The sequence below is a fragment of the Rutilus rutilus genome, assembly GCF_951802725.1.
Source record: "Rutilus rutilus genome assembly, chromosome: 11".
NCBI classification, from domain to species: domain Eukaryota; kingdom Metazoa; phylum Chordata; class Actinopteri; order Cypriniformes; family Leuciscidae; genus Rutilus; species Rutilus rutilus.
Window position 1 is genome coordinate 32,962,311 of NC_140216.1, and position 27,965 is coordinate 32,990,275.

Consider the following 27,965-nt stretch of genomic DNA (forward strand, 5'->3'; position numbering starts at 1 on the left):
ACCCTTTTGTGAACGCCGATTGGCTGATGGCGCTGGTTGTCAAGGCTTACTGCTTCATTCACCATTTTGCGACTGTAGAGTACCCTGGATCCTCAACGGCTGGACTTTTTCTCATTTGCGGAAGAAAAACATTCTTTGCAAACCCTTTCTCGGGGATTCCATGGTTTTATAGGCTTGGTTCTCGCATCGACACCATTTCGACGGCACTGTACATATTCACGGGGTGAGTTGAAACCTTTCATCTGCAGTACTGCAGTGATCTGCCTATATATTTAATGCTGTGTTTTGCCTTTACGTCGCGGATCTATCTACAATGTTTCGCTGGCAGTTTATTTTTTTCTTAGTGGATTGTATAAAATGGCGGAGTAAGCATTTTAACATACACACACACACACACACACACATTGAAAGGGAGGGGTGGAGGTGCACAGTCAGCCTAAAAACTTTTTTTCCTGAAAATATTTGTTGTGACACTACAGTTACAGCTTCAACAAACTGCTTTTGTGTATTCGTTTACCTTTCAGGGACTGTCACTTCTTATATCCATAGTTCTTTACATAAAGATAAGGCGATTGATTTGTTATTTAAACTTGACTATATTACATTAACATTTTCAGTTGCATTCAGTCTATTTATTTCGGATGTTTTCATATTTATAGCCTATAGGCACACGCATATGAGAGAGATTGTTTTTTCTTCTTCTTATATTTAATATTATGGCCACCGTCGCCCTCGATTCAGAAGCCTGAGGGAGACGGGAAACTGCTCTGCGGCCTTGTGTTATGGAGAAGGCCTACACTACTCGACAGTGTCGTAGGTGGTTGTAAGCGTAGAGTAGGGCACTACGACCAATAAAAGCGCTTGACACAGATACGGCGGTGTACTACTCAGCAAAACTTTCGCAAGTCGACGACAGCAGCACCTCTGTTGATGGGAAACAGGGCTTTTACTTTGTTTCAGGGCATTTGTGTTTACTTGGACTCATTGCTGTTGCATGGGAGCATTTGGCTAGTCATTATAAGATTGAGTTGTTCAAATTATTTGAAGGGTCAGTGAGTGCAGTGACCAGGCCGACAAAGTTTAGTGCACTGCAAATTAACTTTATTTTTTTGCCAATTCTAAAAGTTCTACACATTTATTTACATTTAATTAATATATGTATTTCAGATGTTTCATAAAATGACTTTTATAGCATTCTGGGTATACATTTGACCAGTGTAAAAAAGGGATAGTTCTCCTCAAAATGAACATTTTGTCATCATTTACTCACCCTCAAGTTGTTCCAAACCTGTATGAGTTTCTTTCTTCTGTTGAACACAAAATAAGATATTTTAAAGAATATAACCGGACGGTTCCATAGTATTTTTTATTTTTTTCCACCATGGAAGTCAATGGCTACCGTCAACTGTTTGGTTATCAACATTCTTAAAATATATTAGGCCTATTTTGTGTTCAACAGAAGAAAGAAACTCATACAGGTATGGAACAACTTGAGGGTGAGTAACTATCCCTTTAAATCAACCACCATGGTGTTTGCTAGTGCCATGATATACTGTTTGATTTACAAAATCATTAAAGTTATACATGAGATCCCCTACATGAAGCGGGTCGCCACCAGTGTTGCCAGATTGGGTCAATGATTTCCAGCCCAAAAACTCTCCAAAACCCGCCCAAAACATTCACTGCCAAATGAATGTGATGGAATTCTATTGTCATCACAACCAAGGTTTATAAAGACCATTTACCTCCTTAAAACTAAATAATGATGACAAAATAAAATGATAAAAATGAATGAATTTCCCTGCCAGGAGAATAATACAGCAGGAAACCGGATCAAAACATGGCAAATAGAATAAATGTAAGAATTAAACAAAAAATGTTAAGACTTAAACCCTCGCACTCCATAAAAGCTGAAAATTTGTCATTTGTGTGAACGATAATAAAAATAATGTGCTTTAACTTCAAAATAAACTACAGTACATCTTTCTTGAAGTACACATTGTAGAACATAACACAGAACTTTGCAGTCAAAACTGATTAATTGTTGATTCAAATCTCTTACAGCAGCCGTCGGGGACGAGTATACCAGAGTGCAGTCTGAACGGTTTAAAAGTCACAGATGTCCTAGTCAGGCCAGTGTGCACATGATGATGGACAAGAGTAGTGCCATATTCAATTTCAATTAAGTCATTCAACTGTGCTCTCAGAGTTACAGTTATATTTACAAAGAGCCTTTGAGTCATATACCACCACAAATGTATTCCACGTTTTGAGAGTTGGGTCACACTCCCACGCTTTACTGTAGCTACAACTTAGATTTTTGCCACACTGGCATAGAGGTCACTTGAATATACACCTACAAGTTCAAAATTGGATCCCTTATATCTCGCTAAAAACCTGTCACTCGTGAATCATCTCGTCTGCCTTCTGTTGCTCTTGATTGGCTATGAGTGCGGGCTCGTCGGCGATGTCAACACCAACACCAGGCCGACTCTACAGTGGGCTTGTGTGTTTAGTAATGTCATGATGACTGATCACAGTGATCAGATGGAGTACAGGCACATTTGGGTTTTGTTTGTTAACCAATTAGCCTATAAAATGTAAATGTTTAAAAACTGTAAAACTGACCCCAAACTTTTTTGTGTTTTGGCTGTTCATTTACACAAAAATGCCATTTCGCCTTCAATCGCGAACTTTTGAAAACGGGTTTAAAAGTGCACGTTTTTGAAAACCGTGATCGTCTTCATGTAAACCCCAAAACGTGAATTTTTTTAAAACAGTGACTTCATGAGCATGCGTATTGCGTGTTCAGTCTATGGCCTTGTTTACACCTGGTATTAAGATGCGGATAGCCAGACAGGATTTAAACTTTATTGGCTGGAGACCCAAGTCTGGGTTGAAGACGAAAAATGTACCAAGCACAATGTTCTCTCACCGTTCCTGATTTCTAACACACTCACAGCGTTCGACATGGTCTTGCGGCTATCAGAGCAGAAATGAAAGCTGCTTGCTCTCCGTATATGTCCTTTCCGTTGTCCCTGGGCGCGTTCATATGTAAATTGTGCAAGCTTATTTTACTACAATGTTGTGGTCTGTACTCGAAAAACGCAAAGGAAAAACGTTTCTGTCTTGAGTACGTAAGTAAACATACCCTAAGGATGAGTTGTAGAGGTTTTCAAGTGTCCACTTTGATCCAAAACCCGAGGTCCAACCCAAGACCTGGGGCCAGCTGCATAAGCTTAGCCACTATGTTAAGACTGTGTCTTAAGAACTAGTTGGACCAACTTGCAGTTAACCAAGAAGTGATCAGTCTTACATTTTCAATTCCAATTAGAGAGAATGAGTGCAGGGATTTGCTTATTAATAGGGCTGCACGTTATTAGAAAAAACTGACATTGTGATATTTCGAATTTTTGCAATATATATTGCGATATGAAAACAATTTCACCAGATGATTTGAATAGCTCTATTTTTAAAGATTTATCAATTCTAGGTTGATTGGGGTGATTTTGTAGGGTTGTGCATCTGCATAGAAAAATAATGTACGAATTTCAAGGATAGATAAAAACAATAGAGCAAAGATACAAATAAGCAGTGCTTTGTTTTTCAGGTAGGCCTAAATCAGTATTCAGATACAGAAATTGAATAATCAAATGTAAAATAACATAGTGCACTGCATAGTCTTCACTATATTAAATATAATTAATCCGCAAATCTCATGCATTACAAACCGGGGGGGCAGCTGGCCCGTACGGATCACAGATCACCTACGATCCATTATCTTCACATCGCGGATGCAAACATTGTGATATCGATGATAAAACGATATATATATCCTGCATATATAGCTCTACCTTTTAATATTAACAATAATATAAACGTCCTTGTTATTTGAGGTGCAACATAAAGCTTGTGAGCGGTTTATCTACTTGGAATTGCTTGCCCAAGCAGAAAATGTATGTACTGTTGCCAGATATCGATTACAGAAAACCATCTAAATGCAGTTGATGTCAAACTAAGAAACTAAATCAAACTAATGAAAATTAGACCTTCTGTATTTTGATGTTTTTCCTCAGATAAAACAATTTGTGAAAATCCACTGAAAACATATTCTACCACATTTTGACAAATTATAGGCTACATTGTCTGGCAACATGGCTTGGGTCTCGGGTCGGTTTTAATTTTTAGAAAACTAATTTATGCATGTTGGATTCGGGACGTATCAGTCAGGTACAGATCTGAGGACCCTAGAAGACCTCTAATGAGTTGATTAAAAATAAATAAGCAAGCAAATAAATAAATAAATAAATATTGAGTGATGTCAGTATAAAACCCAATCCAGTCAGTGGTACTATTGAGACAAAACTGAGTGCACCTTTAAATAGAACCTTTCATTATTTACACTTTGTGTTATCTTGCATTGGAATAGTTTAGTGTCCCAAAAACTATAGCCTACTCATGTACATGCCCAGGCAATATAAGTCTTAACAGGTCTTAGTAAAGTGTTTTATGATAGAATTTTCTTACTGAAGGTAATATACTGCATATCAGATTTGCATATTGCCTGCAAACTTGTCTTACAGTGCAAATGGCAGTGTGGTTACTGTGGGTTCTGCTCAAAAGAATGGGACAGTTTTGCACTGCGGACCTGTAATGATCTGTTACATCTTCGTCAATTCGAGCATGCATTGGTCCATCAAAAGAGGTCATTCATGTCCTAACCATAATATAAATTAGATACACATCCTTAATTTAATGAAAACCAGCAGTCAGTCATATTTTATAGTCATAAACCCTGCATGCAGTTTTTGAGATATTCAAAGCTTCAATTAATTATCATTTGACTACACTGGATTATTTGTAATCTGTATTTAAACTGGGTTGTAGCTCCATCCAAGTGTCTAAATATGTAAATGCAAACCTTAATGTTGATAAAATATCTCAATTGGCTTTTAAACACAGTCCATTCTGTAAGTTTGGATGGTGAAGAAAATGTGTTGTGGTAGGAGGAAAGAATGTGTAAGTAGTAATGTGTAAGGATGGTATTGTACATTAAGATGTTGTAGTGCTGTGACAGGAAGTGAGGACTGTAGGGGTGGATTGCCTTTGTAACGAATGTAAAAAGGTCATTTGAAAGAGCGAGAGAGAGAGAGAGAGAGAGAGCCTTAGAGTCACAGAAATACCACTGAACAAGGAATTCCCCCGCCTCCTCCGATCCAGCCAAAAAACCAAAGTGTGTGTGACTTGTCTGGGCAAGCATTTTTCTTTGTATTCTGTCTTTGTCAAAGTTTTTAGTATTAAGTTGTGTTAAATCCACGTTGTCAGGCTATGGTATATAATATCACTCTTATGATGTTAGATTAGGCACTAAAATTAAAACATTATCTCCTTGCACTAACTTGTTTTTTAATTATGCTGTATTCTATACTCCCTATTCTCTATATGGGGATTGCAAGTCTGAATAATAAACTGATCCATCTCATGTGCTGTGTTTTATTACAGGGTTTAATTAAAGAAGGAAAGGATATCGCAAACAGGAAGAGGCTTGTACAAGAACAGAAGAAAAAGACAGAGAAGGGGCGGGATGCAAGAAGGAAACAGAGTGGAAGATATCGATAGGCTGGGACTTGCAGGAAATCAGGAGGATTAGAGACTCTCTTTGAGCAAAAAAAGATGAAGCCCATTAAAAAGCAAGAAAGGCGGTCGCCTCCCTCCACTCGTGCCAAGGGAGTTAAGAGGAGGATGGTGGATAGTAGCCCACAGGAAGAGAAGAGAGAAACTGAGGAAATACCCCAAATTTCAACTACCTCTCCCAAGAGACATATCTCCTCAAATTCTGACTCATCACAGGAGGGGCCTCTGAGAAGAAGTGGGTCTCCAGAAAAGGAGGGGATCCACAGTGATGGGGTCCTCAATATAGCAGTGGATTTCGGGAAGACGGATGACCCCCCCGGGAACTCCAAGTCTGGTGGAACACAGAGTGACAGCAACAGTAGCACGACCAGTGCCAGCAATAGCCCCAACCCTTCGTCTAATCGTAAGACGGCCACTTTTAAGGCCCGCGTGCCCAAGAAGAAGTACACTTCGGAGCACTGTGCTGGAAACCATGGCAATGCCAACACTCCCAGCACACCCCCACAGAGCAGCAGCAGCTCTCACAATAGTACTGGTGCTAACCAGGTTCCAGCTGCCTCTGCTGCACACACAGACCCACACAGTCAAAGCCAGCAGGCTGTGGACAGCATCGCTGAGTATGGACACAACAACATAATGGGGCCCACTGGAAGAACTGCAGGTGAGTGCGGAGAGAAGGATGGGACGAGTGTATCCAGCCCACAGCGTTGCTCTTCAACCGATACAGCCAGCGAACACTCGGCCGAACTAGAAGTAACAGCTTCAGGATGTGATTCTCACTCCAACTCTCAAAAGCCACAAGCACATAGCACAACACCCTCACAGGAGAGCCTGTCATCTGGGTTAGCCGGAGTCCTCGCTAAAGGTCTTAAGAATCAGAGAGTTCTGGCCCGACAGGGTCCCAGATTAGGGGAAGGCTGGCCTCACGATCGGGGTCGGGGTATGTCAGGAGTGTTTCGCGCTGGTGTCGTACGGAGAGTTAGTGAGACGCATGGGAGTGTGGAGGTGCAGCTAAATGGAGAAAAGACCATATGCAAGTACCCTTTTCGAGTGGCTACTGATTCTGTTGACCTCATTCTAGATGCGTCACCTCCTGGTGTTGCCCCGGTGGCTATAGGTACACAAGTTTGCGTCCCCTTTAAAGTTGGTGATGAGGGCAGCGAGGGAGCCCAACAGTGGTACAGAGAAGGTATAATCACTCAAGTAGATCAACATCCAGCTGTTTCTTTCCCATACCGTGTCCAGCTACGGGAGGAACTATCTGATGAGAGAAAGGAGAGGAGAGGTGTAGAGGATGATGGAAGGGCCATCAGTGCTCAGGCCGTTTGGGTATCACGACAAAATCTTCGCCTCCTGGTTCCTCCTTGGGACCTAGAGCCACCCCAGCCAGCAGAGCCAGGGATTGATGGTAGGAGGGTAAGAGAACGAGAATGGGAGGAAAGAGAGGACATGGAGGTGTTTCGACTGACAGCGTTTAAAGTTCAGAGTTTGTTGCACCCTGTCACTGTACCTTTCACCTCATCCCATTCTTCGTCTTCTGCCATTAACACTGCCATCACGTCTGTATTCAGTGTAGCCCCAAACAGAGACTATGATCATCACAGAGAGAAGGATCAGGAGAGAGACCTGCATATGCACTTAGAGAGAGAAAGGGAACAAGATCGAGAAAGGGAGAGGCACAAGCATCATCCTCTTCATCCATCCACCCCAGAGGAGGACATGGAGGTCAGCCGTCTCAGTCAGCTAAGGGATGGCGGCATCACTGCAGCCATGGGTAGCAAAGCTCTTGGTGTTTCTTCTCAGCATCGGCACATTCTTTCTAAACCAAACTACCTCAGCCCCGGGAGAGGGCTTAGCACCCCAATTGCACCCCATCTGCCCCTTGCTCCTCACCCAAATCACCCCCCTATGCTCCTGGGCCTAGATTCAGCCACAGGTGCTGCAGTCATCTCCTCCACACCCCAGCTGCCTCCGTTGCCTCCAAGCTCTTCTCGAGGCTCCCTGGACAAGACCCCCAGCTCCAACTCGCATGGTGCATCAGGGGGCGGCTCTGGATCCTCGTGCTCCTCGACACGTTCCCGCACACCCCTCACCGCCGCTCAACAGAAGTACAAGAAGGGGGATGTGGTATGCACCCCTACAGGCATCCGCAAGAAGTTCAACGGCAAGCAGTGGCGCAGACTGTGTTCACGTGAAGGCTGCTCAAAGGAGTCACAGCGCCGCGGCTACTGCTCACGGCATCTCTCCATGCGCACCAAGGAGATGGAAGCCGGAGGCGGGGTGGGCCGAGAAAGAAGTGGCGCCAGTAGCACGGGCACTCTCACACCTGACCTTCGGTTAGGTGGACGCACCAGCAGCGAGTATGACTGGGACGACAACTCAAGAGACAGCAGTGAAGCAAGCAGTCGTGGCGGGGACTCTCGACCACGTCTGGTGATGACCTCTCTCATACCGCAAGAACTGCCACGTGAACTATCCCGCTTTGACTTTGATGAGTGCGAGGCTGCAAATATGCTGGTCTCACTTGGCAGCTCTCGCTCATGCACGCCCTCATTCTCACCCGTATCCAATCAGTCACCATTCTCCCCTGCACCTTCCCCCTCGCCCACACTATTTGGCTTCCGCCCAGCTAATTTTAGCCCCATCACAGCACCTTCACCTCTGACCCCTCGCCGCCCTCGCCATCTCAGTGGCACAAAGATCCCGGGCACTCCCGGCACAGAACGTGAGCGCCACATCTCTGGCATTGTGCCCACTTTTCAGACCAACCTCACGTTTACTGTGCCCATGAGCCCTAGTAAACGCAAGTTGGATGCCCCACACCCCCCGCTGCCCAGTGCATCAGACTATGCGAAATCTGATCCCCAACTCAATGACCCCGGCCTCAGCCTCAACGCAGCAGCATTCAGGGTTCTTTCCCCCCAAAGCCAGCCTACCACCCCCTCTTCTCTGTCATTCCCTCGACAGAGGAACAACACAAGTCGACCCTCATCCTCTGCTGCCTCCACTCCTCCCCCAATGCTGGTTTCTCCCACACCACCCTCACCCCTGCCTCAAGATCCACGTCGTATCGTTCCCCTACGCGATTCGCCTGTCATTGTTCGTAACCCAGATGTGCCGTTGGCAAAATTCAGTGATAGCCCCCTGAGCCGTAGAGGAAGCTCACGCTCTAGGGAGCACAGCCAGCCTCCTCACCATGCTGTGGGTCTCCAGGCCCCTGTTCCCATTAACGGCGCTCCCACTTTAGTCCTGGTGACCTCCTCTCAGTCATTGACACCTGTGGCTCCTGGACATCCCACCCATTCAAACTCTTCCACTTTAAATGTATCCACCTCTAATGCAAACACTGGACCTGTCCTGGCAATATCTGGCTCAGGAAGTAAAGAGCAAGAGAGGAAATCAGGTGGCCATGCAGATGCAGGTGGTGCTCTTCCTCAGCCTGTGGCTTGTCATCCTTCACCCACAGCCCTGTTGCCCCTCATCTTGCCAGCCGAGTCCCCTCACCCTGCTCCTCGCAAAGACATCATCATGGGACGACCTGGCACTGGTAAGAGTCATGAAAGATAAATAAAAAACATGATAATTGATAATTACTACTTATTATTGATCACCATAGTCATCCACAGAGTTCTGGTTAAACACTACTGTTCAAAAGTTTAGGGTAAAATAAGGTAATATGTATATTTTTTGATGATAAATTAAAGGGGTCATGAACTGCATTTTTTTTATTTTATAATGTTCTCTGAGGTCCACTTATAATGTTATCAAGATTTTTACTTCGAAAATAATAATTTAGAAGTAATAAGCTATTTTCTATCCTGTTTTTGACCCTCTCTTTCGATCACTCCATTTTGATGGGTGTGCCACATTCAAGACTCTGAAGTAAACGCCCACTGCTATGATTGGGCAACAGTTTTGCATTTTAAAATAAGTAAGTACTTGGAGTTACCAGTTATAACTGACAAAGGATGACTTTGTTTCGTGTAAACGGAATTATGAATGAATGTACCATCTTTTATCGCACTGTCGTTCCTATAGGCTATTCATAGTTCATCCTTTTCGATTAAGTGAAAAACGTACACATTGTCATTTGCAGTGTCGTGTTCTAAATTAAACGTGTTGTTATGTCTTACTGATGGCATGTAAACACCTTAATTGCATTATTACCACTCTGACCAAAGTGCGCATGTGCTCGAATGTACGTGTGTTGTTCACAGAACTTAATGAATGAACTGTGACATTATTCTGAAGTTTTCTCTTCCAAATCACTAAACTCTGTCAACACAACTCACTGCACAGTCTCTGCGCCGTGTTTCATCCAGACGCGAACAAATAAACAGTGTCTTACTGATGCGATCTGACTGGAACTTCGTTAAAAAGTTCACCCACGCTTTCTTAATGTCAGGATCACAAGGAAGGCACTGCAAAGCATCTTGTAATCCTCAGAGGCATCTCTTTCATTTTGTTGCGACTACATGACATGTGCGAATCAGTGGGCGGGGCTATGTTATATATTATATACAATGATATAAAAGTAGGTGTTAATCTTCTGCAGAGACATTTTTTCTCGCACTATGATGTAATATTGTGACAAATTCCGAAACGAGTTGTTTTCTGACCTTGGTTTCAATAAAAGCTGTTTTTGCACTAATGAAGAAGTTTTGAGTTTTGAAAATTATTTTTATACTACAATGCCCTCTTATATGTCAAAAGATCAAGGACATTTTTATTTCTCAATTCATGACCCCTTTAATACTTTTATTCAGCAATGCATTGCAAATTGATCAAAAGTGATAATAATGTATAATGTTACAAAAAGATTTCTTTTTCAAATAAATGCTGTTCTTTGAACTTTCTAAATCCTGAAAAAAAAGTCTATCACGGTCAGTTAGTTCTTTCTCTGCCTAATTTTTTCTCCTGAAAAAGATTATCACGCGTGTCTCTAGTTTTTCAGAAAAGATCTCAAAATGTCACACACTTTGCTCAGATCTCCCAAGATAACAAAGTCAGTTTCAATGTTCTTTCTACATTGATCTTATCTCTATTCATTTTCTGCCTAGTTTGTTTATATTTTATTTTACGAAAGAGTTTGAATGATGAATTCATTTGTGCAGGCTAGAATATGCTGTTTTGTAAGATGGAGGACACCATAAAGCACTTTCTATTTTCTATTAGACTGGCAAACTGTAAAAATAAGGGGGGCTCAGATCAACTTTGGTATGCTGGTCAGCAGCAGGTGTGTTTGGGTGTGTGTAGTGAAGAATGCCCTGTGCTTTCAGGGTCAGTGTTTCTTTAGACAGTTGCAGCATGTCTGAAATGGTACACAGGAACTTGCCCAGACATGCACAGCTAGAGGGTGATTGGACCGCCCTGATACTCATGAGTACTTAATTTGAGAGATACATTTCACTGAATGACAGATGCCTAGGACATATTACACACATTCTTAGTGTCACCATTTATTGATACACAGACATATGTATATGAATGGCTTTCATTCAAGTTCATTCTGACACAGAGAGGTGCTGTTTCAACAGTTCCCTCTTACGAGAACAGAGAGGCTGTAGGTTTTCCAAAACAATCATGTGTGTATATTAAAGGTTTGTCTGTTTCTGCATTTAGTTTGGACCAACGTGGAGCCCCGCTCTGTGCCAGTGTTTGCGTGGCATTCATTGGTTCCTTTTCTGGAGACCAGCCAAACAAAAATGTCCACGCAGCCTGCAGATGGCCTAACACTTGTAAATCAGAGCAAAGGTAACATTTGATAGCAAAATGGAACACTATAATTTGACATTGCAAAATGTTCTTGTATGACTGCATATAATATTCACAAAATCGCATTCAGAATATACATTGATGTTTTTAGTTGATTTTAGTTTGAAACTGAATAAACTTGCAGAGCCTCGCTGTGGAGTTGCCCTTGTTACTGAAGGACTTGTTGACCATCCAGCAGCACCAGAGAGAGGTTCCCCATCTTGCCCCCCTCCTTCAGCTGAAGACCCACCCGTGGAGAGAGGAGGCGACAGTGAGACCGAGAGTGATGCTGACGACCTGTAAATATCCGTTTGCATCTCGTCTCTTGAGCGATGTGTTAATAGGTGTAGGCGAAACAAATTTATTTTATAAAAAAAATTCAAATAAAATCTTTCCCCCATAAAGTTATGTATGTTATGATATAATAATTATGTACCAATTTATTATTATAATATATTTTTTTAATGTAATCTGCCTTTATCGCCCACACCTATCAACCGCAGCCAAAAGTATTGGCAGTGATATAAATTATGTGTTTTGCAAAGTTTGCTGCTTCAGTATTTGTTGATTATTTTTTCACGTTTCTATGGTATACTGGAAAATGATGATAAGCATTTCTTTAGTTTTAATGGAAAAACAAACATTCAATATATGCAAAGAATCAGTGTTTACAGTGTTGACCCTTCTTCTTCATAACCAATGCAATTCGCACTGGCATGCTGGATATCAGATTCTGGCCCAAATCCTGACTGATGGCGTTTCAAAATTTCAATGCAATGATCTCGTGACATGGTGCTCCATCATGTTGGAAAATGCACAGATTATCATCAAATTGGGAGAAGTTTGAACTTTCAGGGCGTTTTGATACCATTCACTATTCATGGCAGTGTTTTGGGCAGAATTGTGAGAGAGTTCACTCCTTTAGATGAAAAGCAACCCCACACATGAATGTTCTCAGGATGCTTCACTGTTGGCACGACACAGGACTCACCTTTTCTTCCCCAGACAATTGATTTTTCCAGATTTCCCAAACAGTCGTAAGCGAGCTTCATAGAAAATACCTTTGCACCAGTCTTGAGCTGTCCAATCCTTGTACTTGCTGCAGAATTTCAGTCAATCCTTCATGTTTTCCTTTTCTTCACACCCACCTGCTGCCAGTATGGAGTAAGCTCTGCACTGGTAGTGACATGATTCCGTAGATGAATCCTCAGGAGGAGACGGTCCTGGCGCTTGCCAGACACTCTGGGATGTCCTGAAGCCTTCTGCAGTTGAACCTCTCTCCTTGAAGGTCTTGATCCAGTAAATTATACTTTATGTGCAATATTCTTTGCAGCAATTTCCTTACAAGCGAGGCCATTTTGATGCAAAGTGTTGATCGCTGCATATCTTTCTTTGGAGGCAACAATTGCTAACACAAGAACACAATAGGAAGCGCTTCTTCCCTCCTTTCATAGCAATCAGTCTGCTCTTATAATCCAATCAGTATAAAGAGTGAATTCACCTGACTAGTACTTGATCACACTTCCCATGTGCTGATGATGCGATTAGTGTTTTCACTGAAAACAGTGAAATTTGGGTTTTTGTAATAGAGTTCATTTTGTTTGGCCAATGAAGCTTTTGGCAAAGATTTAAAATGTATTTGATGACTCTGCACAACAATCTAGAAACAATGTGAATCAACACCACAACAACGAAGCACAAAATGTATGTTACTGCCAACACTTTTGGCCACGGCCATATATTCCCTCAATTTACATTGTTAGAAAGGCCAGTCCTAAAAACAAAAATGATATTCACCTCTATAAGGCATTTTGAGACAAAATTACATCTGATTCTTTTTTGCACACTTTAAAAAAAAATCTAATTCTCACTTTTTTCAAATGTTTTCCAGGTTTTTTCCAGTTGTAGCTCAAGACCTTGCTCCATCCATCAGCCCAGTGAAAAGGCGTTCACAATCTCTCAGTGCACTCCCAAAAGATGTTGACAAGAAGGTAAGTTTCAGTCTTCTATTCCTGTTAGTGTCTTCATTCTGAGGTTTTGTCCTAGTTGGCTACAATAGTGACATACAATACGGAAATGTTGTGAGTTGCTTGGTTTTCTTCGAGTAGTACTGGAAGTACCTCTCCACCTCGCTTTTAGTGAGGACAGAAAAATAACCCCAGACACTTGTCAAGGGGTTTAGGATACAATTGTTAAGCATTGTACTTGTAACCATTCATTTCCCTTATTATCGTCTGTGCTTCTAATTTCTCCTCTCTTTCTGTCTCTCTCAAACCTACACAAAGAGGGAAAAGGACCACATCAGACGGCCAATGAACGCTTTTATGATCTTTAGTAAGAGGCACCGTGCACTGGTTCATCAGCGGCACCCCAACCAGGACAACCGCACTGTCAGTAAAATACTGGGCGAGTGGTGGTATGCGTTGGGACCCAAAGAGAAGCAGAAGTATCATGATCTTGCCTTCCAGGTACAGTCAGACTCGTGAAATATTACACAAGAGGAAAATGTAATGCCGATCGTTTTTTTTTTTTTTACAAATTTATAACATGGAGTTGAATCATGTTTTTGCATTTGAATTAGTGGTAGACCGATTACAGTTTTACAGCAGTCAATATACATTACGTACTGTAGATGCAAATATTTGGAAAGCACTATGGCCGATGACCAGTTTGATGCCGATATGCACTACCGTTCAAAAGTTTGACTTGATAACGAGTTTTTACATGTTTTTAAAGCATTACGCTTTTGTTTTCTTTTGCTCAATAAGGCTGCATTTGTTTGATCAATAATACAGTAAACAGTAACATTGAGAAATATTATTATTTTCTATTTTAATATGTTTTCATATGTAATTTATTCCTGAATTTTCAGCATCATTACTCCAGCTTTCAGTGTCACATGATCCTTCAAAAATCATCTGATCTGATGCTCAACAAACATTATTATCAATGTTGAAAAGTTGTGTTGCTTAACATGTTAGTGGAAACCATGATGCATGTTTTTCAGGATACTTTTTTTGTAACAATGTAAAAGTCTTAACTGTCGCTTTTGATCAATCCTTGCTAAATAAAATGATTTTGCTAAAAAAACATTAAATAAAAAATGTAACAATAACCGCAAACGCTAATATAAAAAAGTAAAACAGTAATGTGTATATATAGTATAATCATTTATAATTTAATAATGCTATTTAGTAATGATACATTTATGAAATTATTCAATTAAAAAAATTGTGCACATTACATTCATGTAAAAATATTAGAAATTAGATTGTGCATGATCCAACATTTTGAAAATCTTGATTTACTCAGCCCTGTTACATTATTTGTAACTCTAAAGTTTCATACTCGTATTTCTCTTGTTCTCTTTTAGGTGAAGGAGGCTCATTTCCGGGCTCACCCTGATTGGAAATGGTGTAACAAGGACAGGAGGAAGTCCCTGTCTGAGGGCCGGGGAACTCCAGGGGCCAAAGAAGCTCGCGAGCGCAGCGTGTCTGAAAGCACAGGTCCGTGTGGGTGTTTGTTTATATGCGTGGGCGTTTGTTGGTCTTGTGAAACTATGAGTGCACAGTAGTGTGAAACACAACTGATGTAGAGTTAACCTTCTTTGTCTCCCCAGAGGCCCATTCCACATCTCAGGGGACAGACCACAAAGGAGCAGGGCCTAGCTGGACTTCCCCTCGATCTGACGATCACAGAGGATCAGCGGGCGGGCAGCTTCAACGGCCCCGCGCCTTTTCCCAGAGCGCTGTGCACACTCTGGAGAGGAGGGAGGAGGAGACAGATCTGGAAAATGCGGGTCTGTTTCAGCCCCGCACCCCTGCTCACCCTCAACGGCCGAGTGAGGATGTGACCAGTGATGAAGAGCATATGGTGATCTGTGAGGAGGGGGATGATGATGTCATAGGTAAAGTACATGCATTATATACATCCTTGTTAATATGATACCTAGCAACAATTCCCTAGCAGAACTCCGTAGCATCTTTATGGTATGTTTTGCTTATGCAAGCACCACTAATAGTTTCTTCAGAAAAGGAAAAACTAATGATCTGTGCAGTGTTGTAATGTCAAATATAAATTTTATAAACCAATTTTTTTGGATCTGTTGAAAATCCCTGATATGTTGATAATGCTGTTACATGTGGAATGTACCCACCATCAGAAAATGATGCTTTCAGCTATTTTGATGTTACAAGCGCTTTGCGTTCCATTCTCATTGTCTCATTATTAGTCAGTCCTGACTGATTCTTGAGTCTGTGTCTCCCACGAGCTCTGTGCTCTCTGATGCACCGCTGCCATCAGAACATCATGCATTTAATTTGGAGAAGCAAAATCCCCTCACTGCTCAGCTCTCTCAGTCTCATGAGTGTGAGATATGCAAGGCCTGGTCTCACAGCTAACGTGTGATTCCTTCGCAGAAGACTCGTTTGCAGATGGCTCCATTGACCTGAAGTGTAAAGAGAGAGTGACAGACAGCGATGATGAAAACGACCATGCAGATGAGGCTGACAGCAAGGTAACACTAAATGCATCACATGGGTAGCTGGCATGACAATCCCACAGTGTTTCAGTTATAGTTCAACTAAAACTATTTAAAAAAAAAAAATCTGTTTAATTGTTATACATGCGTTTTTTTGGGGGGGATTAATAAACATTCTGTACTACATGCAATCTTTATTCTTTAAAAATTACTGACACTTTCCCATTATACATTTGTGCAATTTATAAGATCAAATCTTGCTAAAACGTCACTGTTATTCGCCTACTAACCTCATCCAGCTGTGATATGTTGTCTAGAACAAAGTTAATGTTTATATTTCATTGGTGAAAGGACTATGGATCGCTTGTTAAGGAATATGCTTTAAATTAGCCAAGCCTTATTACCATAGCAACAGAAATGATATGTGCTCTCATCTAATTATTATTTATAAAACCAGATTATTTCAGCATCTTTGTTTGTCTGGCAAGTAAGTACTATTTCTTCAGGGTTTACTCTTGAGGTTTTCCACGCCAATGGATATATCCACAAGGCAGCAGATGTCGTTCCTTCTCTTAGATGGTTCACTGACCAAATTGTTTGCCTTAAGGGATGGTTCACCCAAAAATGAAAATTTTGTCATTATTCTCTAATCCTCTTGTCATTCCAAACCAGTGTTATTTTATTAGCAATAAAATACTATTATAGTTTTTAACAGTATTTGTTTTATTTGAATATTTTCCATTTTCGTTTTACTTGTATTAGTTGTAGTTATTTTGGTAAATCAAGTTAACCTAAATGAAAGTGAGATATGTTGCCTTTCATTATATTTTTATGCAGCTTTTCCATACATAAATAATATGTAGTGATCATATTTTATCCAAAAAGTACAAAATAAAAGTACATTAAAAGTAGTCCATATGACATTCCACTTTGAGCCTTCCTAGAGATAAAACAGTAAAGCATGACCCTAAAAACGACACGGTCATGGGTTAAAGGGTTAGTTCACCCAAAAATGAAAATTCTGTCATTAATGACTCACCCTCATGTCGTTCCAAGCCCGTAAGACCTCTGTTTATCTTCGGAACACAGTTTAAGATATTTTAGATTTAGTCCGAGAGCTTTCTGTCCCTCCATTGAAAATGTATGTACGGTATACTGTCCATGTCCAGAAAGGTAATAAAGACATCATCAAAGTAGTCCATGTGACTACAGTGGCTCAATCTTAAAGCGACGAGAATACTTTTTGTGCGCAAAAAGTAAACAAAAATGACGACTTTATTCCACTATTCATTTCCTTCTCTCTGGGCCTCGAGTGAGTTCACGTAGTGTAATAGCGTAGCGCTTCTGGGTTGTACGTCACACGCATCACACACATGACCAGCGTCGGCCAATAGTGAGCCTACGTGTGACGTACAACACAGAAGCGCTGCGCTATTACACTACGTGAACTCACTCGAGGCCCAGAGAGAAGGAAATGAATAGTGGAATAAAGTCGTTATTTTTGTTGTTTTTTGCGCACAAAAAGTATTCTCGTCGCTTGATAAACTTAAGATTGAGCCACTGTAGTCACATGGACTACTTTGATGTCTGTATTACCTTTTCTGGACATGGACATATACCGTACATACATTTTCAATGGAGGGACAGAAAGCTCTCGGACTAAATCTAAAATATCTTAAACTGTGTTCCGAAGATGAACGGAGGTCTTACGGGCTTGGGAACGACATGAGGGTGAGTCATTAATGACATAATTTTCATTTTTGGGTGAACTAACCCTTTAAATTCCCAGGGAACGCACAAATTGATAACAATTATTATTGATCTTGCTTTGCATAAAAGCATCTGCGAAATGCATAAATGTAATGTCAATGTAAATTCCAAGTCCTCTGAAGCCATACATTAGCTTTGTGTAGGAAGTTGAAGTTGTTTTTCACTTAAATCCTCATATTCTCTATTCCCCACATTTGAATGGTCACATCTCGTAAAGTTACAAGACAACATCAACGTCAAATCCAGCACAACATTTTTAATCAGAATGTGAATGAAATTATCAGTGTAGTCTGATGTAACAAATTATATTTTCCTTTCAGCGCACCTTCCAACCAGTAGTCCGTTCCTCTTTGGCGTTCTCTCTGGCTGGCACAACTGCCAACAAAGATGAAGAAGGGCGTGAAGAGAACCTGGAGAAGAAGAAAAAGAGAGGGATGGGTGGTGCAGAGCTAAATAATGGGGAGCCCAAAGAAGGGAAAGGAGGAGGTGGAGGAGGGCATGTTCCATTCCAAATGAATTCAGCCTCCGTCAGTAGTATAAATACCACTTTGCTGCATGATGCGGGGACGTACTATTCACACGGCACTGTAAGGATGGCCCCCACCATAGTGACCAATGTTGTTCGGCCCATCACTAGCACCCCTATCCCCATCGCCAGCAAGCCAGTTGATGGGACCCTACCTCCAGACGGGAAGCCCAAGCTACTGATAGGTGCCGGTGGAGCAGGAGGAGGTGGGTACTTTTCCTCCTCTTCTCCCAAACCTAATGGGCAAGGAGGCTTAGTTACTGGCCTAGTCTTGGGAGGAGCCTTCCCAAACCAACCCACTGTTCAGCTCATCACCCCACCTCATCCTACTCCATGCAACGGAGCCCCTAGTAACAGTGCGGTACCCCTTCCCCTACTTCATCACCAGTTCCTCCCCACTGCCTCTATTACACCCTCTAGTGGCGGGAAACCTGTAACACAGGTGCAGTACATCCTTCCAACTCTGCCTGCAACTGCCAATCCCAACAGTCCCTCCTCCCAGCAGACCTCCAGCGTCCTTGCCCTGCCTAGTGCCACACCCACCCATGTGACCCTGGCCAATGGTGTACATTCGGGGGCGGGACAAGGGATAAGATATGCTTCAGTCCCAGCAGTGGGAGGAGTCAGCCCAGGAGGCGGAGGTGAGATTTGAGGCAGTTAAATTGTTGTGACGCAGATCTAGTGCGATTTAAGTTAAATTCAGGGTTCCCACAGTTTTGAGTTTTTCAGGCCTGAAAAATTCATGAAAATTAATCAAATCTTAAAATGTATGCAAATTATTCACTTAATTTTGCTTCGTTTAGAAAATATATATTGGTTTGATTAGTGTACACTACCGTTTAAATGTTTAGGGTCGTAATTTTAAATAACTGCTTTCTATTTGAATATCATTTGAAATGTAATTTATTCCTGTGATGCAAAGCTGAATTTTCAGCATCATTACTCCAGTCTTCAGTGTCACATGATCCTTCAGAAATCATACTAATATGATGATTTGAGAAACATTTCTTATTGTTATCAATGTTGAAAACTGTTGTGCTGCTTTTTTTTTTTATTGTGGAAACGGAGACACTTTTTTTTCAGGATTCTTTGATGAATAGAAAGTGAATAGAATAACATTTATTTGAAATAGAAATATTTTATAACACTACAAATATCTTTTACACTCACTTTTGGTCAATTTAAAGCATCCTTGCTGAATAAAAGTATTAGTTTAAATCAATTTTTTTTTAAATGGTAGTATATATCCACAGCTGTTTTCAATCAATCCATCAAGTTTTTGTTGACAGCCAACCTGTAATTAATTCCATTTAGCAAAAAATAATTAGGTAAAAAATAAATTTAAAAAAAAGACCTTTTTTTACCTTTTGACAACCCTAATATTTTTATGTTTCTGCTTTAAAGGTTTAACAAAACAAAACCTCAGGTTTTGAATCGCTGGACTAGCTTTTTGTGTAAACCAAGCCCAATATTTGATGTGTGAGTGAATTGGTTCTTTTCAATAAATCAGTTCACAAATGACTCATTCATGAGGAAGTCACTGAAATTGATTTCAAAACATGTGGGAACCCTGTTAATTATGTGATGTGTCCACATCGGAGTCAGAGTGAGCTTTAGCATGTTTTTATTCATGATTTTGAGAGATTTCATGAGGTTTCTCAAGCTTAGAGGGATCAGGATAATGCACACAGTGTTTGGGAAATTAGGCACTTCATCAAATCTATTCTCGGTCTCTACTATATCAGTCCTTTTCATCTGTCTGCACAGTTCAAGCGCAGTCTCCAGTCTTGCAAAGCAAGATGCTTGTTCCCATGGCAACTGTCGGAACAGGATCTACACCTCCGCAGCCAATTTCCCTGGTGGGCCCACACCTTCCTGTTCAAAATGGGGCTCAACCAGGAAGTAAGGTAGATTGCCTTGAGTTACTTCCCTGCTACATGAACAAGAAGTATTTACTGTACTAGATGAGTCGGACTCATGCGCTTCTTTGCTTTTCAGATCATTCAAATTGCACCAATGCCTGTGGTCCAAACAAATGTGCATCCTGGTGGATCAGTGCATACCGGCAGCTCATTTCCTGTCTCTATGCCAACCGCGACTGTCATGGCCCCAGGGCCCACCCCTCCTCAGACGGTGCTCTTGACGCCACCACCTACAAGGTACTCTACCGCCCACTGTCTCTTTAAAACTGCTGCCAGACATCTGAGTACTGAAACATAACATAACCTAACCTAATCTTCTAGTGACTGTGCCAAGTAGGACATGTTCCTGGATCAACATCCTTGTTGGTCCTGGGACAACATCCTATAAAGTTTCAGAAAGGGTAGGGTTTGAGCTGGGGTTAGGGGCACCCGATACCAAAATTACTGACAAATGTGTTAGTTGACAAAGTTTTATTTTCGTCAGTGATAATGAAGATGAGACAAAAAAAGACGTATACTGTGACAATATTTAAATGATTTTAATGAAAACACACTGTTAAAAAATAACATTGCAAGATTTAACTGTGTTTTTTTGAAGGCAAAAAAATCTTCTATAATCTTTATGATTGATTTGTATTTTTTTCGTATTAAATATATATAATTAGGGGTGTACGATATATATATATACACACCACTATCTACAATAATGTTGTAATTGTTGTTTTAACGATGTGCAATCTGACATTATCAAGTACAGTATGTCCCTCACTTTGCAAAAACCAAACAAAAACACACATAGAGTGTGCATTCACTGTGATGTTGCCTTTTCAGTTTGTTAGACTACTGTGTGCACGCTCTTAATGCATGATTTACTCTATTAAAATGCAGTAAAAATGTATATATATATATAATATAATTTATATATATATATAAAATCATGTCCCTTGCAATTTGTCATTTACTAAAATTATGTGCCAGTTCAGTCTGTGTAAAATGAACTAACATTTTTCAATATGACATGAAGAAACAATGACTGCATTTAAAGGACTTTTGTTTGTCAAAACACATAAACTAAACTTAGAAATAGTGTAAAAGTCGTTCATCCTCTGACTTTAGGGGTAGTTAGGGTAAGGCGTTTGCTCCTTTGATAGGATTGTCAAAAAAGATCCAGGTACATGCCTCACTTGGAAAACCTAACTTTCTGCTGTGCTTTTGTTGTTCAGGATCACGTATGTCCAGTCCACTCCTGGAGTTGCGACTCCTTTGCCATTGGGTTCTACACCTGCAGTCTCTTCCTCCCAGCAGACCCCGTCACCTGTGGGTCCATCTTTTTTGCAATCTCCAGTGGCGACTCTTGGCTTTACTGCAATTGCCCCAGCTGGTCAGGCCTTGGTTCAGCCTATTGTTGCAAGTAAGAATGTCACGATCCCTGGCGTCATAAAGGGGTATGGGGATTAACATTAACTGTCGGAGTTTGACTTCGGACCGATGTATAATAGCTGACAGTTCTTTAAACCACCAACACATATTTAAGACTATGACAAACATTATGAAATTTCTACCACAGGTCAGCCACCCCTCCTGGCTCAATGCCCACCCCCAAACGGATTGTCACAACCTTCACAAGCCTCGACAGCCACCCGTCAACTTGTGACCGCCATTTACCCCAGCGTCAGCTTAGCCGGAGGAGTTGTGTCAGTGACAGCCTTGCCACAAAGCACACCAAGTTCTACATCAGTTGCGGCATCATCCTCAACGCCTCAAGCGAAGACCTCCTCAGCCGTGGCTGCGCAACCACACACGCAGACAGATGCGCAGCTGCAGTCTCAGGTAAACATGCAAATGGAAAATGAGAGAGGAGCAGAATCTAGGAAAGAGATGGAGAAACAGAGAGACCTGGTGGTGTCAAAGGATGGACATCAGGCGCCACCTAGTGGTTTGGAGGAATCGGTGCAACCCATCTGTACATCACACAAACATAAAGGTAAAAGTAACCTCATAAACTTCAGTTGTACAGTAGTAAAACATTTTTACCAAAGTTCAAAATACTATTAATTTCAGTAGATTAAAAATATATTGTGAGACTATTTTATTCAAAAGTTTGGGGTCAGTTTTCTAACAAATAATACTTTGAATACTTTTATACACTTTTTTTTTACACTGTCACCATAATATAAGCTTTTGGTTTTACCATCAATCGCTAATTCAAAAGATGCTTCAAAAGTATATTTTGGCCATTTCGACGTCTTTAACAGCAGTTGTTATTAAATATTGATCTCATACAGAATGGGTTTTCAGTCTCTCAAAGTCAAATTCAAAATGTTCAACAGGTCAGCATTGCGAAGGGAAGGAGGACGGAAAGAAAGGGAGCAAAATGGAGCGAGAGTATGCGAGAGATGTGGGAGGGGGCCTGTCTCAAACAGAGAGAGTTGAAACAGCAAGAGCAATGGAAGTGGAGACAGAGACTCAAGCTGAGACCAACAACAAAGACGAGAGTCGAGAAGTAAGATGCTTTTTTCAGCTGTACGATCCAACTTTGATCAATTTAAACAGTTCTCATACAAAACTTCATTGTGCAAGATCGAATCACCATGTTCTCCATTGATCACATGTAATTTTTTCTTTCAGTCAGGGCGCAGGGAATCTTCTGTTTTGGACCCCCCGCCACCGCCTTTGCAGACTGACACTCCTTCAGCTAAAAAGGCCAAGTTCCGCCCACCTCCACTGAAAAGCCCTGCTGATGCTGGTGACAAGTGAGTGGCTTTGCCCTAGATTACACGATTATTATTTATATACTATTATAGTATTTATTAATATGTTAAATGGCCTTTTATGTTTGTTATTTTTAGTTTAAGTTTTAGTCATTTTGACTTTGACTTAAAAGGGATAGTTAACCCAAAAATGAAAAATTCTGTCTACTCACTCACCCTCATGTCGTTCCAAACCCATTAAGACTTTCGTTCTTAACTAAACAGCTCAATTTTTCTTTTCGTCACTAAACGGCTCAATTCATATGGGTTAGTTTTACGATCTCTTTACAAACTTTTTGAAGCGTCAGTTGTGTAGCTGTCAATGGAGGGACAGAAAGCTCTCAAATTTCAGCAAAAAGATCTTCATTTGTCTTCCGAAGATGTACTATTAACTCACCTTAGTACTCAAGGGTTCAATAGACCTTCAAAATATATGTGCCCTTGCCATATTGACAGTTTTCTAACTTCACTTCAAGATTCTCTTTAAATGTTTGCTCAGCCATGACAGTATTTGACCTGGAAGGGAAAACTGACTGTTGCCTAAGCCTATGCATTGTAACACATTTGTTTGCGTATCAAAAAACCCTTATTCTTTTCATTTACACCAAAATGGTAGTCGTTGGTAGTCATGTGCCTGCATTTCTGCTCACCTCATTGAAGATCTATTGTAAATGTGATGTACATTATTTCTCTGCTGATATGTCAGATTCATCATTATATTGAATTTTCTAAAAACTATATTTGCTCTTTCTCAGGACGCTGTTTGGCTCCACTTTTGAAGAGCGTCTTAAAGAGCTGCCGGAGTTCAAGCCTGAAGAGGTGCTGCCCTCTCCCAATCTACAGAGTCTTGCAACTTCCCCTAGAGCCATACTGGGCAGCTACCGCAAGAAGAGGAGGAACTCTACAGGTGAGAGCAAATGATAAATATAATGAGAATTTTAATTGTACTGTTTTCCTCACTTTTGCCTTTTTGCGTGATTTTGATCTTCTCTTTCTTTCTCTTTTCTTCCCTTCCCTAGATCTAGACTCCGCCGACGACCCCAGTTCACCAAGGAGGAAGAGTCGTCGCCTGTCCAGCTGCAGCTCAGAGCCCAACACACCCAAGAGTGCTGCCAAGTGTGAAGGGGACATCTTCACCTTCGATAGGGCTGGTGGGCTCATTTTTATGTATAAACTCACTCTCATTAACCCATACATGATGATATTTATTTATTTATATACGTTTTCTTGTCTTCTGTGTTTATCAGTTGGAGAGACGGAGCATATTTTGGAGGAGTTGGACCGCGTGCCGCCCTCCTCTCTGCGTCGGATGCTGGACCAGCGGCGTGCACTCGTCATGCAACTCTTCCAGGAGCACGGCTTCTTCCCCTCAGGTAACATCGAGTTTAACATCTCCCAGTATAATAAACATGAATGAACATCAGAAGGTATGTTGAGAGATACAGTACAACTTACCAAAATCCGTATCATGTCTCATGTAATCTCTCAATCAGTGTTTCAACCGCGGAAAGACGTCAATAAAAGAGCTTGTAAATAATTGTCACGTAATGTTATATTTACCTCAGAAAAGCCATTCAATGTCCATAAACGCATTAGTCAGCTAGAAATAATGTACTTTAGAGTGGAGCATTTTGCTAAATGCATGCACTATATTGCATATTCATCATAAATTTAGGCCTATTATACAATATCATTATTCAACCTTCTTTATATGTAATTTAAATGTAAGTAGCATAAAAATCTGTTAATTTGAACATTATAGTAATGTATCAACTGGGGTTCCCTGTATAGTTTACACCATTAGTTGAGTGATATTTTTTCCTTGAGGTAATTTGCTGTGTACTGTACCTGATAGGCCACAATTAATCAGGATCGAATCGCAAACTTGTGAATCGTAATCGAATAGAGGAATTTGTGTCAATGCCCAGCCCTGGTTTTTACTATATTTTTTAATCAAATAAATTTAGCCTTGGTGAGCATAAGAGACTTCTTTCAAAAGCATTAAAAAAAATCACAAAACTTTTGAACAGTAGTGTACTTTGTAGAAAAATAACCACTCAAACCACTCAATAAAAATGATTGTGTACATTTATAATTGTAATGTTATGAACAAATTATTTACTTTTCAGTTTACTACTTTTTTTTTTAAAGACTATTTCTCTAGACTATTTCACAGATATCTGATTTGTTGTGTCAAATGCAGCAGTTTTTTGTTTTTTTTTACGCTAACATTACAACAACCAGTCAACAACCGCGATCGCTGAATACAACGCGAAATCAACAAAATGTCGCATTTTTTTGCGACCCTGCATAATTCCTAATTTAACCGCAAAATAATCACAAAAATGGAAAAGACCTCACAAAACATTAAATTATAATCACCCAATGGAAATATCTCTAGTTTAAAGTTTCAATGCATTTTTACGTGGATACAGATGTTGCAGGAAAAGGGGAAGCCTATTACTGAAGCCTATAATATATCAATACTCGTTCCCTACTCTCAGGGAACTGAGGTTACGATAGTAACCGAGTAGTTCCCTTTCGAACGGTCACTTCGTATTGCGTTGCTATACGCAGTGGGGACGCCATGCAAAACGCTGCACTATAAGTAACTGGTTGCCTTCTGCAGCTCAGGACCCCTCAACTCAGGATTTACACACAGTTCTACAGTATAAATTACTACACCTGCTGTTAATATTTACATATTAATTAGGTCAGGTAGAAAAATTGCCCATAGGTTGTTTTAAAAGTTAATTTGATGAGAATTTGATTAGACCAAAATAAACAAGCTTTATGCATTTTGTTTGTGATTTGTGTCATGTATGACTATTGTGCATCTGACATAATACTATTATGGTAAATGTGATGTCCTAATTATAAAATATAAAAATCGCAAATTTTGCGTCATTTTGATAGCAAAAATCACACCAAAAAAATCGTGAAATCCTGGAGGGACTGAACAGCTGAAATGATTCCTCAGCCATCATTGGGAAGGTGGAACTTAGCATGCATATTTCATTTTTCTGTTACAGCGCAAGCCACAGCTGCCTTCCAAGCTCGCTACTCTGACACGTTTCCCAACAAGCTGTGCCTGCAGCTGAAGATTCGCGAGGTAAGGCAGAAGATCATGCAGACCGCCGGCAGTTCTGAGATTGTGGGAGGCGTGGTTCTCGCCGGCTCTGACTTCGCCTCTACATCTGGACCATCCAATCCAGCGCCCAGGGAGAATTCCGAGCCAGAAGAGAGGAGCAGGGCCACGGAAGAGCCAAAGAAAGACGCGGGCGATCCGCAGGAATCGAGATGAAGAACGACTGAGAGCGGAAGGATGAAAGATGAATGTAGGGATGGATTGTAGAAATGTGTAAAACCATTTCCGCTGACAGTACAGCACTTATGTGGATTTTGCTTCATTTCTAATCGAACTGATTTCGTTGCCATTGCGTTCACTTCGTTGATGTTCTGTTGTTCTGCACAGTTACACACGCAAACACGCACATGTTCACACACGTTATGCAATTACATAACAATATCACTTTCACACATTAATGACTTGCACAAGGAACTATTACAAATAGCGCATGTGGTCGCACTCATTTGCATATGCCACTGGTGTCGGGGGCAGTCATTGGTCCACCTCTGCATTAGGGCGGGCATCACTTTCTGTCAGAATTTTAGAGCCCTTCAATGCTGCACCACAGGCAGCACCAAACCAGCCTGTCTGCACATGCTCAGTAAAGACCCCGCATGGGGCTAGCACAGATTTTTATCGAATGGACTGAATGTTTTAGAAGAGAAATTAGACTGAGGTACCGGTAACTTTCAATTCAAAACGGGGATGGGGTGGGGGGTGGTTGGCGGGGGACAAATGCGCTTGCACTTTCGTTTTTAGAGACCGAGATACCGAGGAAAGCAATAGCCGGGGAGGAAAAAGGTCTTCGTGCAAATGTTACACCCCGTGGCGGGGTACATGCATCGGCTGTTACTGTTCTTCAGCACGGGCTGTAAATTCACAACAGGTTTTTTTTTTTTTGTCCCAGAAGCAACAAACTCAAGACTCGTAATCACGTAGACCAGCGGAGCAGAAAACAGAGGCTACAGCGACCGCCACAATCGCATAACAACAACAACAACAACAACAACAACACAGCACACTCACAGCGAGAGAGGAAAACATTGTCCTAACCTCGGAAGAATCATACAAAAGAAGACGAAAATGAATAGAGACACTACCCCTCTTTGAATCAACGTGTAGATATGCTTTGTCGTTTTGTTGTTGTGTCGTAACGGTGGAACTGACTGATATCTTTTTTTGTATTAGCTTGCGCCTCTCTTCTTCTTCTTACTATAGTAATATTTTCAGCATGGACTAATCCAGCTATCTAAGTGTTGGAGCAATTACGTTGAAAACAAAAAAAAAAGACTGTGTTTTAGCCTCTTAGCTGAAGCTCCTCTTCTCTGGCCGCCGACTTAGGCTTTTCCCCGTACACTGTATATATATATATATATATATATATAACCGTGATGGCTGGGGAGGGGGGCAGAGGGTGGGCACGAGGCTCTCTCTGTGTTCTTTTCCTCGTTTCTTTCTTTCTTTTTTATATATTTCAATCAGGTGTTTGCACAATATATGGTCCTAGACCATGATTTAAATCAGGAAAGTATTTGTTTTTAGATATTTAAAAACTAACAGACGACTTTGTTCCATTGCGTTCGATTCTCCCTTTCCGCAACCCCGTAAGGAAAGCCCTTATTTTTTCATCTCCTTAAGACTTTTAACTGAAGTGTTGATGGAAAGCGCCACTTTAAGCACTGGTCTGGAGTCAGAGCAAGCTTTGTAGCCTGCGAGGACTTCGATTCAGGATTACGCAAGGGAAAGCTGACCCGAGACCAGCGCTGGGGCGGCATTTCTCAGGATCTCCTCTTTCTTACTCTGCCTCTTCTTTCATTGGTGCAATAGGACGTGGGTGGGAATTTTTTTGAAGTAGACGAGTGACCTGTTAGTGCCATAGATTTTCACTGTACAAGCTGTAATAAAATGATATATATGTTGAAAAGAGAGTGGGAAAAAAAATTCTGAATTTAGAAGCGAGTATCGAGAGAGAAATCCAAACTGAACAAACTAAAATCTG

The 27,965-nt window shown here is 41.0% G+C and overlaps 1 protein-coding gene across 4 annotated transcripts; it reads left to right on the top strand.

Moving 5' to 3' along the window:
* Positions 1 to 27,965, top strand: cica (capicua transcriptional repressor a). 4 transcript variants are annotated; one of them, XM_084423229.1, is made up of 21 exons: positions 1 to 223; positions 5,503 to 9,181; positions 11,257 to 11,388; positions 11,534 to 11,687; positions 13,280 to 13,379; positions 13,674 to 13,856; positions 14,762 to 14,894; positions 15,008 to 15,295; positions 15,807 to 15,904; positions 17,959 to 18,805; positions 19,932 to 20,071; positions 20,163 to 20,323; positions 21,310 to 21,497; positions 21,654 to 22,070; positions 22,417 to 22,589; positions 22,715 to 22,839; positions 23,592 to 23,743; positions 23,856 to 23,987; positions 24,084 to 24,209; positions 25,869 to 26,174; positions 26,874 to 27,965. In XM_084423229.1, exons 2-20 carry the CDS (start codon positions 5,674 to 5,676, stop codon positions 26,138 to 26,140), a joined length of 7,329 nt encoding a protein of 2,442 aa, XP_084279355.1. In that variant the 5' UTR covers positions 1 to 223; positions 5,503 to 5,673; the 3' UTR covers positions 26,141 to 26,174; positions 26,874 to 27,965. The 4 variants fall into 4 exon arrangements, with proteins under 4 accessions (XP_084279355.1, XP_084279353.1, XP_084279354.1 ...); XM_084423227.1 differs by having other exon boundaries at positions 23,856 to 24,209; positions 26,874 to 27,035; XM_084423228.1 differs by having other exon boundaries at positions 25,869 to 27,035.

What these genes read in the sequence shown, in the direction of transcription:
- cica (XM_084423226.1), top strand. Translation starts at nt 5,674, where the DNA reads ATGAAGCCCATTAAAAAGCAAGAAAGGCGGTCGCCTCCCTCCACTCGT. An exon ending in GAGAGTGATGCTGACGACCT is followed by an intron (nt 11,688 to 13,279) that starts GTAAATATCCGT and finishes AATGTTTTCCAG; the next exon opens with GTTTTTTCCAGTTGTAGCTC. An exon ending in CAGATGAGGCTGACAGCAAG is followed by an intron (nt 15,905 to 17,958) that starts GTAACACTAAAT and finishes TTTTCCTTTCAG; the next exon opens with CGCACCTTCCAACCAGTAGT.